Below are 12,663 nucleotides of genomic sequence, written 5' to 3'. Positions count from 1 at the left end.
GAGTTTTGTTTCTTTTAAATAAGCTCTATGACAGCTATAAAAAACCATTTGTCCCTTAAGATCAATCCTAAAGCAATATACAATTTGCAGGATCATAGGATTGGAGATTTAGAGCCACAAGGGATATGAGAGGCAATCTCATTCAGATTCCTCATTTTACAGATGAAAAAATTGGAGGTTAAAGACTCCCAGGTTCATGAGACAATAAACATCAGAGGTGCCCTCTGAATCTAGCACTTCTCCCATGGCCACACTGCCTCCCAGGTTCCTGACCCTGTCTGCACCCTGGATCCAGTTAGTGCAATCTCAGATTCTAATTATGCAGCCTGTCATAGGGATTTTGGACCTTGAGGTTTTATTGACCCTTCAATTCACCAGAGCTTTTGGAGCTTCTGACCCATTTCCTGACTGACCATTTACATCATGTGTCCCTGAATAGTCAACTAACTGGATCTCCTTCCAAATAGGTAAAAACAATTCTGCCCCTGTTCTTCCAACACCAGTGGGTACCAAAGTTGATTGTGCCCACAGGAAGGAAAATGGGGGGGGGCACGGGGGAGCTTCCTAATTGAAACTGATTCTGACCCTCAATACATGTGATCATGTTTATTAGGACTGATAAACATTATTGAGGAGAGACACTCACCCGACTCATTTCCCAGTGGGACAGGCTTCGGGGTAGGGTTGGACCTCGGGCTGAAGCTGTTACAGGGGAAGAATTATTAGGAAAGGGCTCTGTGTCGAGCTCAATCAACTTTCTATCCCAACTCAGACTTGTCCAATTCCCAAATAATCATCCTATTCCCTTCTACATCTTGATTCCTGAGATCTTTCAGTTCATCCTGATGTCCATATTCCCCTTAACTTCAGGGTTTCCCAAATTTTGAAGTCCCTATACCCTTTTCCTTCTAGTAAGTCTTGTGGCTCATGGTCAATATTAAAGGAAATAAGCTGGAGAGTTAACCATGCATGTGGACATAAGAAATAAAAGAGATTAATTAATTTCAACAGGATAATATAGTTGGTTGCCAAATAATTATCAGATGTTCTTGACAAGTTTTTATACTCCCTGGGGTGTATAAACCCAGGTTGGGAACACCTCCAGTATTGTTTCCTCTGGATCCTCTATAATTTATTCCTTTACACCAAGGAGACATATACCTGGATCCTTCTTGGGACCTTTGGCAAGAATGGGCAAGGCTGGCAGCTCTTCTTCCTCAGTACCCTCATCTTCCCCATCTTTGTCACTGTCTGAGGAAAGGGCTGGTACTGGAGAAAGCACTGTAGGGGTCTCTCGACTAAAATCAAGAGGGATTCCAGGAGGAGGGACAAATAAAAGAGAAGGATGTCAGTGGAATAACTGATCAGTATTAGAGCAAGTCAAATTAGAGGGCTGGGGTTTATGAAGGAAGTGTTCACAAATGGCCCAAGCAATGAAGTAAAGGCAGGAGTAAATGTGGGCAAAGTCCCACACAGGTGATAAGCAATCCCCCAATGCACACCTTTTCCTTGCTCCTTACCGGTTGAGCCCAGAAGCCCTTCGAGGGGGTGATAGCCCCTGTTGCTTCCCCCCTCGCTGGCGTTGCCGAAGCTCAGCCAAACGTTGCCGCATGCTGATAGTCATTTCTGAGCTCAAACGCCATACAAAGATGCAGCTAAGGACAGAATTATAAGAAAAATCACAAGAGGAAATAAAGACAAGAAATAATCTAAAGGATATAGAATATTATCATGATACTGTCTCCTTGGACTGGCGGGCAAGAGATCCGAATAGGGTTGTTGATATCAAATCACTCTCAACCAGAAACCCCTTGCTTAATTAACTAATCAATGAACCATTAGGTATTTAGGAATCATGCGCTACAATCCAGGAACGGTGATAGGTATCAGGGTTACAAAGGTAAAAATCAAAGATTCTTCATTCTGAGGGAACTTTTATTACAACAAAGGAAACAACAAATATGTCAAGAATTAGAGAATTGCATTATTATGGATTTGACAAGGTTCTTCACATATTTTAGATATGAAATACTGATCTGATAAATATAAATTTTTCTCCATTTTCTTCTTATCTTCTGATCTTGGTTGGTCTTGTTTTGTTTTGGCAAAAGCTTTTTAAATTTGGTATAATTGAAATTATCCAATTTGTTTGAAATTATCCATTTTACACATAACATGTTTATTCATAAATTATTCACATATTCATGAATCTGACTGGTAATATGTTCCATGTTAATTTTCTTGTAGAATCTCTGTTTATGCCTGGGTCTTACATCTTGACATTATCTTGATAAATGGTATAAAATGCCCAGTTTCTGGCATAACACTTGCCAGTTTTCCCAGCAATTTTTGTGAAATGATGAATTCTTATTCCCAAATCTTAAGATTCTACACTCATCAAATACAAGCTTATTTTGTTTATTTGCTGTTGTAAATTATATGACTACTCTACTCCACCGATCTAGTTTTCTATTTCTTAGTACCAAATAGTTTTAAACTATTGCCTCATAATGGAGTTTGAGATCTGGTACTGCTACATATATACAAACGATAATTTGATGGGGATGGAGAAGACAACAACAGTGAGGATCTTATGTAGAAGGTGGCTGAACTCTGAAGGAAACAAAGGCATTCTAAGAGATAGCTATGAGGTGAGAAGAGCATTTTAGGCAAGGACAACAGTCACTGCAAAAACACAGAGGGCCCGGATCTTTGTAGACAAGAACCAGAGAGAGAGGCACCCAATGCCAGAAGGCCATTCAGTAGGTCAAAGTAAGAAATCTTGGTCCAGAACCTTTCAGAAGAGAACCTATGGTGGGAAACATGGCTTTCTCCTAGGGGAGGCTTCTCCTGCTCACCTGTCTCCTGATACAGAGATGAGATGTTTGCAGTCATTGCTGAACTTCATGCCAGTGACAATCTCTGAGGAAGACACAGAATACCATTCCTGAGCTTCCTATTATCCCCACCAGGGGCCTGTCAAACTAGGGGAGGGGAACTGTTGAAGCTTGAGGGCCACTTTGAGGAGAGGAAGAGCTTACCTGAATGGCCATACATGGTAGCTACACACTCTCCTGAAGAGAAATCAAAAATGGAGAGATTCTTGTCTGAGCAGCTGGTAGCAATGTAGATGCCTGAGGGGTCCGTCTGAACCTAAAGGATGAGGTATTTGGTGGATGGAGGTGAGGGGCAGGCTGGGGCAGGAAAGCCCTCCTGCCACCGCCAGCCTGAGGATCTCCTTACCTTGATGAGGGTGCCATCTTCACCTTGGGATCCCTTGTAGAGTTTCTTCTGCTTTCCACTGCTAATATTAAAGATCCTAAGGAGAAGCCAGGGAAGACTTACTTTCTTTGGCACACACACAGTGCATATATTGTAGGAGGCAGTGACCAGCACAAAGCTGGTGGCAAGTGAATCTCTTTTTTCTTCTCTCCACTCCTTGCCCTCAACTCCAAATCCAGACAGACAGCACCCCCCTGACAAGAATAGTGAGCACAAGGGAGAATCCCAAGGATCAAAATTGAGTAAGCATCAGGGCCACTCTAGCCCTGGCCTCACCCTGGCCTCGGATCAGAACCAGGGCTTTCTAAAGCTGATGTGTATATACCGTGGGTAACAGGTGAGCAGGACTGATCTACCGCAGGAGAGGAGACCCACCTGATATTTCTGTCTTGGCAGCCAATGGCTGTGTACTTCCAGCTGGGTTCCACATCCATGTCATACAGGGTTGTCTTTCGTACCACATGGTGTGTCCGGGTAAATTGTACCCCATCTCCAGACTGTAGGGAACACAATGTGTGGATAGGGTCTAGACCAAAATACTTTCCCCTTCAGAAACCCTCTATCTCTAGAAGCCTTCATTCTGATCTCCCTGTAGCACCTTTTAGGCAGATGGAAGCTCCTATGGCATCTATCAGTCCCCATTCTCCATTATCCCACTGAGGCCTGGAGCTCCCACGGTCCATTACCTTCTGTGCAGTACGGAAGTAGATGCTCTTGTCTGCTCCACAGCTGATCATGCGGACCTGTCCATCACTTGCTATGGAAGAGAAGGGTTAGCTACTCTAGCTGTCTCTGCTGCAGGCATTCCTTCCTTTGTTTTGTTCCCCCCTCCGAGATGCGACCAGCTAATCAGACAGTTCACAATCTTGACAGCTTTGCCACCATGAAATCTGTGCCACATTCTCCTTCTAAATGTAGCCTGATTGGTACCCAGCATTCCTCCCAACTTACAGGAAGACCCTTATGGCCATAGGAAGCAAGAGGATTATGAAGATATATTTTAAACCCCTCTGCTCCCTCATCCCTTGAATTTTACCTGCAAATTTGACTGAAGTGATTGAAGAAGAATGTTCGTCCAGAGTTTGCTGCAAACTATATTCTCGTCCAGCATCCAGCACATGGATGAGACGGTCTCTGCTTGCGGAGGCCAGCAGTTTTAGACCTGTGAGGAGGAATTAATCAACCAGTTGACAGATATTCAAGGGATGTAAGGTCATAAATTCTGGATCCAGTTGGTTTGTGAGTGGGGACTGAGAAGGAAGGGAGATATGGCAGAAAAAAGAACCCCTGAAGAACAGAACCCCAAAGCACAAAGGGAGAACAATCAGGGACTATTTTTGTGTCTTCCCATTCTGAAGGGGAAGAAATATTACTCAACTCTAGACCCAAATTAGTAGTACGGAACTGGATTGACCACCCAGAACCACCTTCATTCACCTGTGTCTGGCTTGGAATATTCCAGGCATAGGATCTCTGAGTCATGGGCCTCAACCCGTAACATCTCACTCAAGGACTGCAGCTCATGTACTCTGCAAGAATGAATTTACATGGGAAAGAAAACCCCTTACTCATTAATGTACTCCCTTCCCCAACTCTTTCCAGCCAGAACCCTTCAAAACTGGTATTCACCATGTGAACAGCTCCCCCAGGCTATGATGTGACAGTGAGAATGATGCTCCTATCTCATGGCTATACTTACCTAAGTGTGCCCACTCGGTCCCCTGAAGCAAGATGCTGTCCATTAGGGCTGATGCAAACAGAACGGATTCCCACTCGGGTATCTACCAGTGATCCATCGGTTTTGTCTCCACCCCCTGACAGCTCTGTGTCCAGCAGGGCCTGGGTATTCCCATCCACATAAATTATCTTGATCAGGTCCTAGTTGGGGGAAAAAGTTGAGTGAGGTAACCATGATGTCCTCATACTAAGTACAACATAACTAGCCAAAGGAAAGGGGAGGAGTCATAGATCATATGGTTGTGGGAATGGGATACATGGATTATGAGGAATAGGCTCCTGGAACATAAGAAAGATAAATGGTGGGGACAGGTAAGATGAGCAGCTCCCAATATGGAGTAGGATCCCGATTCTCACATTGCTGAGGATGTTGCGGTGTAATGCAGAATGGACGCCAGAGCTCTCAGTGTTCCATAGGCGGATTGTATTGTCTGAGGAGCAGGTAATGAAGGAGCTGGGAGGCAGGCAGGCCTGGTTACTGTCCTTTACCTCAGGGTATACCTAGGAGTGGAGGGAGAAGAGACAGGACCTAGGGGTGCAAATCCAACTCTGCCCAAGAATGGAAATATGAGGGGCATGTAGGAAGAAGCCTGAGATAAATGAATACTGAAAGTTCATCCAGTGAGGCCTTTACCTAGGACCCAAAAAAGATAAAATCTTTAACATAAGGTCTTCCTTCTAAAATTAGGAAATAGAATGAAGAGAATACTGTCACCTACACACCCCAGGGGACATGGATGTTGACAGTCTGCCTTTCTTTCAAGAACAGAACATACCTCTACACTCCAGACACAAGATGAATGGTAAAGAGCCGAGTACACTTTGCCCACTTTCTTGGGGTCCCTTACATCCCATACGTAGAGGCTATGGTCGTTGTATACGCAGGACAGCCACTGATTATTGGGATCAAAGGTCAAGGCAATGGTATCTGGGTACTTGGCATCAGCTGTACCGGAGAAGAGGCGGCTGTGAGGGAAAAGACAGGGTAACCTGGTAAAGGGAAAACTGATGCAATGGGGGATAAAAGGAATAAAGAAATAGGTAGCCCAGAAAAAAAAAAAAAAAAAAAAAAAGAACAGGATGTAAGGATCTCTGGTTCATTACCAAACCTCCAACTGAAAAGACCAAAGAAGTTGATTTTCTCTTTGCTTGCTATAAATTAAGAGATGAGAGAAAAGGAGGAAAAAAGAAAAGTCAAAAGGGCACACACAACTCACCTAGCCTCGGTGACGCTGGCTATGTCAGTGCCCAGGGCATGTGGCCTGGGCAGTGTACTGAGGAAGTGAAGATTAGAGGGATTGAAGAGACGCACAGTTCCATCAGCACAGCCACAGAAGATATAGTCTTGGCTCACTGAGATACAGTGGGCCACTGTGGTCTATGGATAAAAAGTACTCAGTTATAAAAAGTGGGCTAAACCTACTTTTCATGAAGAAGGGCAGAATGAATAAGATCCTTTTAACATTCCCCCCACTCAGGGGCATGTTTCTACCATATCTTTTCACTCTTAAAAAACTACCCCACCATCCCCTCTTCCATCAATCAGTCACTTGCCCACAAGAGAAAATGGCAAAACCTAGGCAAAAAAAGAAGGACATATGGTTACTGCTGCCCAGACCTGCCTTCTCACAGTGACTAGACAGGATGAAGGGAGTGGGAGACACTCACTTAAGGGCTATCCAGAAAGTCTAGGACATAATCTGCTCAGCCTGGCCACAAGGCACACTTGCCAAGCACCTAGAGTGGTTTCAGGTAAAGTAGCAGGGGAGCAGGGAAAGTGACCAGGAAGATAAAATAGGAAGGGCTAAGCAAAGATTCCAAGGAACTACCAGAAAACGTGAGAGAGAAAAGGAAAGTTTGGGCATCACTTACTGTGAAGCTGTCTGTATTCTGAGTAGAGAAAGGGAAAAGCAGAAGGAGAGAGCAAAAAGGAAGCAGTTAAACACCTAACCAGGAGCTCTGTGCCAAGCCAGGTTCCATCTCCTTGGGTCTTGCTTCATCTCAGAGGATCCCTCCCACACAAGGTCTCTTTCCCTTTCATGCTGGTTGTCAATGGGGTTATAATCTTCAGGAGCCCTAGGCTTAGCTCCCCTTAGTGAACTTTTCTAGGCAATATTTTTCCTCATGAGCCAACCTGCTATCTTGCCTGGGACCCTTCAGTGATCAGACCCACACTTACCCGAAGTTCCACCCATTTGTCCAATAGCCTTCGATCACTAAATTCACACAGCAGTCCAGAAGAGGTGATACAGAAAGTGCTATCTGCTTTCTTTCCTCGGCCACAAGCCACATCAGTAAAAAGATTGTTCCGAAGCTCCCCCAACAGCCCTGAGCGGCCCAGCAATGGTACTGTGGTATTCACCTGTGGGCACAAATTACTAATGCTCAAATACCCTAATCATATAGGAGAGAGTGAATAGCCTTCAGGCAGGGAGGGAAGATTCAAGTCACAGATATCTAGGACTCTTTGGTCTAAGCTATGGTTAAGTCTGGGACAGGGGCTTCTCTTGAAGCCCCAATCCCATGAAGTATGATTAAAAACCAGATATATGGAAGGACACAAAGGGTTAGGGCTTATAGGGGCTGGAATTAGTGGTAATCCTTAATGTGGTGGCCAGTTTCAACATCACTCTCACCTTTGAAGTCTTGCTATCATCCAAGTACCAGAATTTGATGTGCCGGTTGCCAGCAGTGACAAAGTAGCTGCAGTCCTCAGAAAAGGATACAGCCATCACTCGACTCGAAACTTTATTGGAAGCTACCACAATGTTTTTCTGGGGAGATAATCAAAGTAATAATTAGGCTCTTTGAAACCTAGAGTGGGGCCTACAGAGGGTTAAGATTCTGAGCCTAAAGGGACTGAGCATGATGGGAAATTCATTCCCACAGGGATCTCTTGGTGGTATTCTGATAGCTCCTTCAACTTCCAAAGCTGGCTATATTACTATTCCTTTATATATCCCATGTCACTTTTCAGAAAGTAACTAAAAGTAGGTCAACATAAACATCTCCTTGTTCTTCCCCAACCTCTCTTGGACTGGGTTCTTGATGGGGTCCACACATTTATTCCCCTCCATTTCCCACTCACCTTCCAGGACCAGACATTGACAATCATGTCATGCTGATAGCCCACGGAGACAATGTACTTGGAGCTGGGGGAAAAGGCCACACAGGCAACACCATACTTGTGTTCTTGTAGTTCTGCCACCTGGTTACGCTCTGCCACATCCCACACTCGTACAGCAGGCATATGCCCACTCTAAAGGAAGCATTGAAGAAGCTACAGATGAGGACTATGGACACTTGCAGACAGCAGTCCCCTATTTCCCATTCTACCTTGCATTAGCTACTTATGTACCCGTTTTATCTCTCTAGTAAGATACCTCATGGGTATCCCTATATACATGAAGTCTACTTTTCAACTTCCTATACTGCCTGAGTTAAGCAAATAACAGTAATGATGATAAATACAACAGATAACATTTGTATAGCACTAGAATGTTAATAAACATTTGTTGAATGAATATTAGAGTGACAAAGACAATGAAGGGAGTGTCTGACTCCAAGTCAGGAGTAGTCAGGACTGGAAGTAGGAATGAAGAAAGGACAGACAAGAGAGGGTGCACACATCTTCTACAATTCAAGTTCTTGGTTTGCCATTGTACCCAGCAGGGGGCCCTAGAGGGCAAGATACATTATCCAAGGACAGTGGCAAAAGGGAATTGGTCATCAGGCCAGGAGAGTTAAACTTCAAAGGGGCCCAGGACTAGCTCTTGGGGAGGGCCAAAGATACCTTATCCTAGGCTCGGGTTATTGGTTCCCTCCTTCACTCACCTCTCCAGTGACCAGGTACTTGCCATCTGGGGAGAAGGCAAGAGCAGTGATGGTTTTCCTACAACAGAATAAAATAAGTCTGAAAGTTAGGATGGGAGCAACTGCTTATCAATTCTACAATCCACATACATGTGCATCCCAGACAATCTAGTCAGGTAACAGCAACAAAGGAGGTTGTCTGGGCAGTCGAGGGACCTAGGCAAAGGAGGCCCCATGACAGAAATCAGGTTTCCCTGCTGGTAAAAGGAGAGATCCCAATACCTATCCTCCAAAGAAAAAAGGTCACATCTCTCCATCAACCCTACCTAAATGAGGAGAGGTGATAATAGTCTAATTCCAGAATCCACACAGAAGGATGAAAGCTACAGGAAGGCTCTTCCTGAATTACCTGGAGCTCAGTGTTCACTTACCTGGAACTGTTGAGGATGTGGTGCTGCTTGTGTTTCCGGGGATTGAATAAAACGACGACACATCTGAAACAGACAGTACAGGAATGATAGTGAGATTTCCATAGCTGACCTCATGCTACAAATTCTCCCAACACATTTTCCCTTTTCCAATCTATCGAAACATCTATCTTAATTATGCAGAGTGCTGATTATATCATTTGTCTTAAAAAAAACAAACAAACCCACTAATGGTTTCCCTGTTGCCTCATGAATCTAGGCCTTCTGGCAGAAAGCTGGACTGGTTAGAAGATTCAGGGAGCTTCAGGTAGTAACAGATAGTGACAGAGAAAAGCCTGTGAGATGTAAACTCAAAGTTACTATCTACAGTCCTCAGGAGAGTTTTCTTGAATTTGGTCCCCAGAGAGTGAACTAGTTCTCCTCCTTCTAGTGTATACTATGCTCCTCACACTTTCATTCAATTATTATTAGATAAGAATATGTCTCTGCAGTAGTACACCCCTACCATCTTCCACTGAAAGTAAGAGGGCTTCTCTGGAACCCCTACCACCAGTCTGATATTAAGCATCATTCCTGCTTCTAACTCTGCCCAGGGCTAAGGGACTAAACTTCCTCTTAAGCAATGGCTGGATATGTCCCTTTCTCATGTATTTATCCTAGTAAAAAAAAAAGAACATGTCACAGGGAAAACTTGGCCTACTTCGATAGGCCTTCTTTCTGCCTAAAGTGTATCTCCACATCAATCCACTCAACTACCAATATAATACCACTACTCAACAAATTCCAGTGGCTCCCTATTATTTCTAGGATCAAATATAAACAACTGTTGTTCAGTGTTAAAGTTCTTTGTAACCTAGCCCCTTTCCAGCTTTCATACCCTTTCCTTTCTTCCATGCACTCTACAATCCAGCTATGCCTTGACCTTTCTCCTCACCTTTGCCTCTGGCTTCCTTCAAGACTCAGCACAACAGAACCAGAAGAATATCGCAGACAGTAATAACAACACGGTGTGATGATAACCTGATAAGATTTAGCTCTTCTCAGCAATATAGTGATCCAAGGCAATTCCAATAGACTTGGGATGGAAAATGCTATTCATTTCTGGAGAAAGAACTATAGAGCCTGAATTTGGATTGAAGGATAGTATTTTCATTTCTTTTTCCCTCTCATAGTTTTTCCCTTTTGTTCTGATTTTTCTTTCACAACATGCCTAATATGGAAATATGTTGAAAATGACTGTACACATATAATCTATATCAGATTGCTAGCTATCTTGGGTAGGAGGGAATAAAATTGAGAACTTGAAATCTTACAAAAATGAATGTTGAAAACTATCTTTACATGGAATTGGTAAAAAAAAATTAAATGCTATTAAAAAAAAAAAGCTCAGTTCAAACTCTACTTTCTACAAGCCTTTCCCAAGCCTCTCTCTTTTTTGAGATTACATTCTACCTATTTTATTTATTTCTTAGATCTATCTAGTCACCTAAGCATTGTCACCCTCTATTAGAATGTGAGATCCTTGAAAGCAGGGATAGTTTTTGTTTTTCTTTGCATTTCCAGGTATAGTACCAGGCACAGTGAATGTAACAGAGGAAGAGTTTAATAAATAATGCTTGATGACTCACTGATTGATAAATACTACAGGCAAAGGTTGGACCTCAAATGGTCATCCACCCACATGCTTGGATCCACACATACTTGTAGTTATGTTGTTGTTTGCCTTTCATTCTCAAAGTGGAATGACATTAGAGAGATGATGCCCTGACAAGCAAGTAAATTAAATTTAAGTGAGGAAAGGCTGTGCAAGATCACCTGCTTCCCTTTCCCTTCAGATACATCTGGGTCCAGTGGTCAGATGAGGATGACTGGAGATGGCCCTGGATGCAATGGGAGACTGGCCTTTTCAAGCTAAGATCTTTAATAGGTATGTTTGACTGAGGCCGCATCTATTCAGTGATTAAGGCTAGGAAGCAATTAAAGCAAAGAATGGTATGTGCTTACTCTATGTTCCAAGAAAGGGCATGGGCAACCCATCACACATCTTCTCTTGTGGCTCATGAAGTGGATTAGAGGCAGAACTAATAAATGGCTCATGATGAAAAAAGGATGGGAAGCATGAAGACAGAAAAGATTATCACTTGCTTGCTTCTTGATATTCCTCTGCTATTGTCCTAGTTCCTAAGATTTTAAATATAAGAATCTTTGGTTCCATGTGGCTCTAGGTAAGTCCAGACAAGGATGCATCCTATCTATAGTGGTTTCAAATAGGACTAAACATCCTTAATAGTAGTAAAAGTATTTTCTCTAGCCACAGATATAACTTCTATGTCCAAGCATTAAAACTTGATGGAACTTAATCTAGAGAATTTTTCCAGAGCCACAGGGAGTGAGGCAGCAAGGCAGAGAAACTTCTTGGACAATCAAGGAGTTAAGCACTGGAAGTTTGTCTAATTTCCTGTAGGATCCTGGGACCCAAAATACCTTCTTCCTCCTTTTGTCATTTAATTTGTAGCTGCAGGATCCCCAGAACTGGTTGACAAAAATGAACACAATTCCTGCAAAATCAGGAATGGTGAAGAAAAAAAGCAAAAGCCAACCAGAAACTAATAGTAGTCCAAAAAATTAATATCATTACTGTTTGATGTGAACCTTAACAGATAAAAGTTGCTATCTAATATAATCACTGTTTAATAACTTTTTAAATGGATGCTTCTAATCTAAAAACCAAATTAAGCATAGGGGGTAAACTAATCTGAAAGACAACTGAAGAATTTACCTCTAAAAGGTAATTTTCTCTAGCTAGAGGTGTTGAGATTTATGGTCTTTATGGAGGAGAGGGAAAGGAAGAACAACAAATATGTATTAAGCATCTATTATGTTTTACTAATATGGATTTGCTCAGAGTTGTCATATTGTTTAGCAATGACTTAACCCTTAGTCACATCATAACTCTTCTTTCTTCGTACAGTTCTCTAACCCATTTATCTTTTCTTATTCCCCTGGCCCCATTCTTTCTTTTATGCTTTCTTTTGCTTTTAGTCATCCCAGACCTGCTCCTGTCTCCAGTATATCATACACAAAGATTTGATTTAAAAGATGGGACTGAAGAAGGAACACTTGGGAGGACTACCATATCCACATTTTGTATAGGGTGTCATTCTGACAAAGGTTATCTCAGATTGTGAGAGTCTAAGATCAAGAGGAAAAGCAATTCTTACTACTACCTAGCAGGTCGGGTTTTTTTTTTGATACCATGTAGTGATAAGCATCACCAGGGAAGCAAAAAATAAACTATTATAAAGAACCTACAGTAAGTCAGTACAACAGGACAGCAACAGAAATCTTTTTCCTCTGGCTTCTATCAAAAACAATTTAGGGAACTGGGGCCTACACAAGCTCC

The 12,663-nt window shown here is 42.7% G+C and overlaps 1 protein-coding gene across 3 annotated transcripts in view; it reads right to left on the bottom strand.

Moving 5' to 3' along the window:
• The window catches only part of MAPKBP1 (mitogen-activated protein kinase binding protein 1), an 83,616-nt gene that overhangs the window by 20,690 nt on the left and 50,263 nt on the right, over positions 1 to 12,663 (bottom strand). For 2 of the 3 annotated variants that reach the window (XM_031952141.1, XM_031952143.1), the window contains exons 4-23: positions 9,264 to 9,326; positions 8,854 to 8,911; positions 8,108 to 8,278; positions 7,656 to 7,793; positions 7,199 to 7,381; positions 6,892 to 6,909; positions 6,237 to 6,397; positions 5,796 to 5,985; positions 5,377 to 5,520; positions 4,982 to 5,160; positions 4,720 to 4,811; positions 4,319 to 4,444; positions 3,969 to 4,039; positions 3,658 to 3,779; positions 3,244 to 3,319; positions 3,042 to 3,153; positions 2,859 to 2,922; positions 1,521 to 1,655; positions 1,162 to 1,298; positions 647 to 702 (exon numbers count right to left, since the gene is read on the bottom strand). In XM_031952141.1, the coding sequence (XP_031808001.1) occupies positions 647 to 702; positions 1,162 to 1,298; positions 1,521 to 1,655; positions 2,859 to 2,922; positions 3,042 to 3,153; positions 3,244 to 3,319; positions 3,658 to 3,779; positions 3,969 to 4,039; positions 4,319 to 4,444; positions 4,720 to 4,811; positions 4,982 to 5,160; positions 5,377 to 5,520; positions 5,796 to 5,985; positions 6,237 to 6,397; positions 6,892 to 6,909; positions 7,199 to 7,381; positions 7,656 to 7,793; positions 8,108 to 8,278; positions 8,854 to 8,911; positions 9,264 to 9,326 (2,296 nt within the window). The remainder of the gene's footprint in view (positions 1 to 646; positions 703 to 1,161; positions 1,299 to 1,520; positions 1,656 to 2,858; positions 2,923 to 3,041; positions 3,154 to 3,243; positions 3,320 to 3,657; positions 3,780 to 3,968; positions 4,040 to 4,318; positions 4,445 to 4,719; positions 4,812 to 4,981; positions 5,161 to 5,376; positions 5,521 to 5,795; positions 5,986 to 6,236; positions 6,398 to 6,891; positions 6,910 to 7,198; positions 7,382 to 7,655; positions 7,794 to 8,107; positions 8,279 to 8,853; positions 8,912 to 9,263; positions 9,327 to 12,663) is intronic. The other variant, XM_031952142.1, reaches the window with a different exon arrangement.

The sequence above is a fragment of the Sarcophilus harrisii genome, chromosome 2, assembly GCF_902635505.1.
Source record: "Sarcophilus harrisii chromosome 2, mSarHar1.11, whole genome shotgun sequence".
Lineage (NCBI taxonomy): Eukaryota > Metazoa > Chordata > Mammalia > Dasyuromorphia > Dasyuridae > Sarcophilus > Sarcophilus harrisii.
This window is presented reverse-complemented; position numbering and strand designations above follow the sequence as displayed.